Here is a 6309-nt window from a genome sequence, read left to right on the forward strand (position 1 = left end):
CTCTCTCTCTCTCTCTCTCTCTCTCTCTCTCTCTCTCTCTCTCTCTCTCTCTCTCTCTCTCTCTCTCTCTCTCTCTCTCTCTCTCTCTCTCTCTCTCTCTCTCTCTCTCTCTCTCTCTCTCTCTCTCTCTCTCTCTCTCTCTCTCTCTCTCTCTCTCTCTCTCTCTCTCTCTCTCTCTCTCTCTCTCTCTCTCTCTCTCTCTCTCTCTCTCTCTCTCTCTCTCTCTCTCTCTCTCTCTCTCTCTCTCTCTCTCTCTCTCTCTCTCTCTCTCTCTCTCTCTCTCTCTCTCTGTCTCTCTTTCGCTATCTCCACCGTAAAACTCAAAAACCCATCCGTCATTTTCCCCCAAAATCTCTCCAATTCCTTAAATTTGATTTCGACTTTACTTTTACCGTAAAAACCCTTAATTCGCATTGCTGCTCATCCGATCTTGCAGTTCGGAACTCGAGTTCAACTTCGATTGCCAGAAAAAAAGTTGACGACTTTGGAACAACGAAGGTAAATACATTTTACTGTACAATTCGGCTGCTTCATACTTGTTTCGAAGATTCCATTGTTTAGTTTCTTTGGTAGTTTATAAGTTGAATCGATACTCGATTGAAAGAAACCATCGATTTTTTTCTGGCTTTGTGTGCCTTGTTATCAAAACTGAGTCTCTGTGGTAACATTTGAATCGTAATGTAATGTTCATCAGCAATTGGGTTTGTGACCCCTAAGTGTAGTAGATTCAAGATAATCACTTATGCTAAAGTTTAGGCTTTTTGATTGTCTTGTTTTTTTTTTCAAGATCTGTTTATGATTTGTTGAAGGATTTGACTTGATTCTACATTCTAGATGCCGTATTGTATGTCTAGAGAAGCCTGAGATGTGTATTTTTAGGATGCCTAACTGAATAATGGATAAAAGTTGTATTATATATCTGAAGAAGGGACAAATGTTGGCTATAATTATCAGAAATTGGGTTTGTGTCTATTTTGTTAATGATCAGAGGATAATTTAAAGTCATTTCGAATCATCTTGCAAGTTTTGTGTTAACTGCAGTCATTTGTACATGTCCACGATTAACCAGTTCGATTTCTGGCTTTGCAGATTTTGACTGTGGATTGGGGAGTCTTGAAGCTTATTTTTTCCTCCTGGTCTCTTTTTCTTATGTGGTGGTGCTTGAGAGGGTTTTTGTATGATATAAATGCGCTAGATCAGAGAAAAGGTCTAACATGAAGTTATCAAATATCCCGCAACGTTATGTCATAGTCTTCTTAACTTTCCTCAGCACCTGCGTGTGTTACATAGAGCGTGTTGGCTTCTCTATTGCGTATACCGTCGCTGCAGATGCTGCTGGGATCAACCAATCAAGCAAAGGAACCATACTTTCTACATTCTTTGTTGGCTACGCTTGCTCTCAAGTCCCTGGAGGTTGGGCAGCTCAGAAAATTGGAGGAAGGAAAGTTCTTCTTCTGTCATTTGTGTTATGGTCATCGACATGTTTCTTGGTTCCTCTTGATCCAAACAGAGTCGGGCTTTTAGTTGTTGCCCGTTTACTTGTTGGTGTTGCTCAAGGTTTCATCTTTCCTTCTATCCACACAGTTTTGGCTCAGTGGGTTCCTCCTCATGAAAGGTCTAGATTGGTTTCCATAACGACATCGGGAATGTATTTAGGTGCAGCTTTAGGAATGTGGCTTCTCCCTGCTTTAGTTGAGCTTAGAGGGCCGGAATCAGTTTTCTTAGCAGAGGCATTGGCAGGTGTTATATGGTCATTACTTTGGATTAGGTACGCTACTGACCCACCTCGGTCCGAGCATCCAAAAGCTGCTGCTGCTGGATTTGGAGGTGCTCTGTTGCCGACTAATGTAAACCACCATAAAGTTACTCATATCCCGTGGAAGAAAATCATGCTCAGCTTACCTGTTTGGGCAATCGTGGTTAACAATTTCACATTCCATTACGCTTTATATGTGTTGATGAACTGGCTTCCAACGTATTTCGAGCTTGGACTCCAGATCAGTCTCCAAGGAATGGATTCATCAAAGATGGTGCCATACCTCAACATGTTTGTGTTCTCCATTGTTGGTGGCTTTATCGCAGACTATTTGATCACCAAGAGAATACTCTCAGTAACCAGAACCCGCAAGTTCTTGAACACGGTTGGGTTCCTAGTTGCTTCAGCAGCATTGATGGCTTTGCCTATATTTAGAACCGAGAGTGGTGTGATCCTTTGTTCCTCTGTGGCTCTTGGGTTTTTGGCACTAGGAAGAGCAGGTTTTGCGGTGAACCATATGGATATTGCTCCAAGATATGCAGGAATTGTGATGGGAGTTTCAAATACTGCTGGGACATTAGCTGGAATCATTGGTGTAGATTTGACTGGAAAGCTTCTTGAAGCATCTAAATTGGTTTACTCAGATTTGTCACACCCTGAGAGCTGGAGAGTTGTGTTCTTCATCCCGGGTTTGCTCTGTATCTTTAGCTCCGTTGTGTTTTTGCTGTTTTCTACAGGAGAAAGGATCTTTGATTGAGAAGAAGAAAAGATCAAAACTTTTTAGAGAAACCCTTGTCAAGATAGTTAATAAAAAGTCTCTACATTCTACATTTTGAAGCCTGAATCGAAGATCGATTGATTCTGAATTTTTTGAGGGAAAATGTTGTTGTGTGCGGTAAAGATCTTGAGTTCTTGACTGATGGTTTTGAAATGTTGTCCTCAGGCTTATTGGTACTATTTTTTTTTTTTGGGGTGAATAAACTTGAATCACACAAAAAAGTATTAATTGGTTGATCTTTCAAATATACTATGAATAAAAAATTGTAATCTTTAGTATCCCCATTTTCTTCTTCTATCAGTTTCTTATTTTCATTAATTAGATCGATTGAATAATAATTGAGGGGTTTTGTAATTTCATATTGTAAAAGTTATTAAGTTCTTATAAAATGAGTTTTGACGAGGCCGTTATTGAAAATTCAGATGATTCAGTTTCATTTTGGTTCCATTTGTTATTGTGTATCTCAAATTAGTTTTAATTTTTAACTTTTAATTAATCTAAATTAGTTCAATCTTTGTTTATTATGCTCACTGTAACACAAATGACTCATGCAGTGGGCAAGACCGCAAGAGCGATCAGTGGAAGACAACTAACAATTAGAAAACGTCGACACGTTGCTTTCATGCCGTTGAGTTGCAGTAAATCTAACCTGACGATCGCTTCATTTAATGTTTTGAATACTAATTTGTTCACAAATACACAAAACTGTAGAAGTAAGGTAAGAGATGATCAAGACCATCTCCAATAGTTTTACCTCTAAAATATAGGAACTCTATTATAGACTTTTGATCCAATGGATACTTCTATTTTTTCCTCTAAAAAGAATATTTCATAGAGATTCCTTTTTTATTTTACTATTAATACATTTTACTTATAAAAGTTGCAAATTAACCCATTTATTTTAGTATTTGTGAAATTTTCATAAAATTATGATATTATTTAAATTTCTAACATTCATAAATATTATTTAAATATCACATTTATTAAAAGAAATACATTGCATCATATTACTAAACTATTTAAATATATATTTTATTTATTTTGATCATAAATATAGAGATGTTAAAAGTTCAAGGACCACTTTATAAATAAAAAAGTTCAACTCTATTATAGAGGAAAAAATAGAGTTCCTCTACATATAGAGGAAAAAATAAAAATCTCTATTATAGAAGTAAAAATAGAGATGGATGGGAGTAGATTTTATTCTAAAATAGAGTTAAAAAATAAATATAGAGGTGAGTTGGAGATGCCCTAATTAATAACCCTTACATTTACCAAAACTCATGCCTTTTTTACTGCAAAATCATCCACTTGCTTAGGATCCCATAATATGAGAGTTCTTTTGAGACATTTGAGAACACTAAAAATTAGAATACATTATCATGCAGAATTAAAATAGTCATATAATGAATGCAGGTTGGTAGGTTTTGCCCATATTAACACAATTAGATGGGAAAATTTAAATAATTACTATATATTAGCACAAAATTGTGAATAGTTTTCTTCTTCAAGGTCTTTATCATAGGCTATGGAGGTATAAGTTAATAATGAGAAAATGTTCCAATAACTGATAAATATGGTAATGCATACTAGAACACGTAATTCCCATTGTTGGAATATATAATCACTACTCATACTTAATTTTCTTATACCTAAACTTAGAAGCCTATTATTTAATATTATATTTGTTTCTATGCGACACAAAATTCCAAAAATTCATTTTCGTTGAATTTTAAAATTTTAATCTCTTCGTCGGTGTTAGTTGGAACCTAGTTTACTTTTTCTTCCCATTTCATCAGTTCTCTCATTAAAATCTCTGATACTCCTTCTCCCATCACCAGAACAAGAAGAAATGATATATCTCTGTAACTTCAAACACAAGAAAACCAAAACACTAAAGATGAGAACGCTTGAAGCTTTTGCTGTGTCTCTTATTCTTGTCTTTTTAGTCAAATGGGTCAATTCTGATTCCAATTCTCTTCCTGGTAGAGACCAATTTCTTAGTTGCATGTCGACACATTCTGATTCAAGCTTCAAAACCCCTAAAAGCTTCATCCACAATCCAGATTCAAGACTATATGCCGATTTCTCGCAATCTTTATCGCAAAACTACAATTTCCTGAGCTTGAATTTCACAAGCCAGAAGCCGATTCTGATCGCTACACCAAGAACTGAATCAGAAGTCCAGAGATCATTACTCTGCAGCAGGAAACTTGGGGTGCAAGTTAGGACTAAAAGCGGTGGTCATGACTATGAAGGCCTTTCTTACCTCTCATTACACTCGCCTTTCATTATCCTCGACCTCGTTAATGTTCGATCGATCGATATCAACCTCGCGGATGAAACAGCTTGGGTTGGAGCCGGTGCTACGATCGGTGAGCTTTACTATAAAATTGCTAAATTGAGCAAGATCCATGGCTTTCCTGCAGGAACATGCCCTAGTGTTGGAGTTGGAGGTCATTTTAGTGGAGGAGGGTTTGGCGCAATGATGAGGAAACACGGGTTAGCCGCAGATAACATTGTGGACGCGCGTTTTGTAGACTCAAACGGGAGAATCTACAACAGTAGGAGAGAAATGGGTGAAGATTTGTTCTGGGCGATTAGAGGAGGTGGAGCAGCTAGCTTTGGGGTTGTAGTTTCATGGAAAGTGAAGCTAGTTAGGGTTCCGGAGAAAGTAACGTGCTTCACAAGGTACTTACCTTTCACACAGAACATGACGAAAATAGTTCATAGATGGCAGCACATTGCAGCAGAGCTTGAAGATGACCTCTTCATCCGAGTCATCATTTACAATTCCGGAGGATCTGTTCAAGCTACATTCCAAGCAAATTATCTTGGAGGTATCGATAAATTGATTCCTTTGATGAATCAGAAGTTTCCGGAATTAGGGTTGAAGGTTCAAGACTGTTCGGAAATGAGCTGGATCGATTCAATAATGTACTTTAACTGGAAGAAAGGGCAGCCACTAGAGACTCTTCTCGATCGAGAACAAAGATACAATGATCTGTATTTCAAAGCAAAATCTGACTTTGTCAAGAACCCGGTTCCTGAAATCGGTCTAGAAGGTATATGGAAGAGGTTTCACGAGGTCGAATCTCCAATGATGATAATGGAACCATTAGGTGGTAAAATGTATGAGATTGGTGAAAGAGAGACTCCATTTCCACATAGAAGAGGGAATCTATATAATATACAGTATATGGTGAAATGGAGAGTGAAGGACATTGGAGAGATGGAGAAGCATGTGAGATGGATGAGATTGCTTTATAGGTATATGAGCGTTTATGTCTCGGGATCACCAAGAGGAGCTTATTTGAATTACAGAGATCTTGATTTAGGTATGAATAGAGGGATTAATACAAGCTTTGAAGATGCGAGGTTATGGGGGTATAGGTATTTTGGAGGTAATTTCAAGAGATTGGCTATGGTTAAAGGGAAGATTGATCCAACCAATTTCTTCAGGAATGAACAAAGTATTCCTCCTTTGGTTGTCTAAGAGAAAACTAAGGTTTAATTCTTAGACAAAAAAAAAATAATGTTTGTTTCTTTGTGCTCTTGTTATTAATTGGACTTATATGTCTCTATGAAATATTGTATAGTTCTCATGTAAAATGTTCAGTGTGAAAGTGATCGTGTTATGTGGCTTATTCTGAATCTTATTAATTTTATTGGTTTGGAACTTCGAGTCAAACCGGTAACGGGGAACATATAAAAAAGAAAACAATATACTAATGTTCTGTGATCGTGTATGTTTTTTTTTTTTTTTTTTTTTTTT

At 36.9% G+C, this 6309-nt stretch overlaps 2 protein-coding genes across 2 annotated transcripts; both read left to right on the top strand.

Annotated features, from left to right (window-relative positions):
• On the top strand, positions 241–2826 carry LOC104760505 (probable anion transporter 5). The gene is made up of 2 exons (XM_010483445.2): positions 241–498; positions 1090–2826. The coding sequence occupies exon 2, from the start codon at positions 1215–1217 to the stop codon at positions 2511–2513; it is 1299 nt and encodes a 432-aa protein (XP_010481747.1). The 5' UTR covers positions 241–498; positions 1090–1214; the 3' UTR covers positions 2514–2826.
• LOC104760506 (berberine bridge enzyme-like 7) lies at positions 4305–6181 on the top strand. Its single transcript, XM_010483446.2, has one exon. It carries the CDS (start codon positions 4387–4389, stop codon positions 6028–6030), a length of 1644 nt encoding a protein of 547 aa, XP_010481748.1. The 5' UTR covers positions 4305–4386; the 3' UTR covers positions 6031–6181.

Source organism: Camelina sativa, chromosome 18 (genome assembly GCF_000633955.1).
Source record: "Camelina sativa cultivar DH55 chromosome 18, Cs, whole genome shotgun sequence".
NCBI lineage: Eukaryota > Viridiplantae > Streptophyta > Magnoliopsida > Brassicales > Brassicaceae > Camelina > Camelina sativa.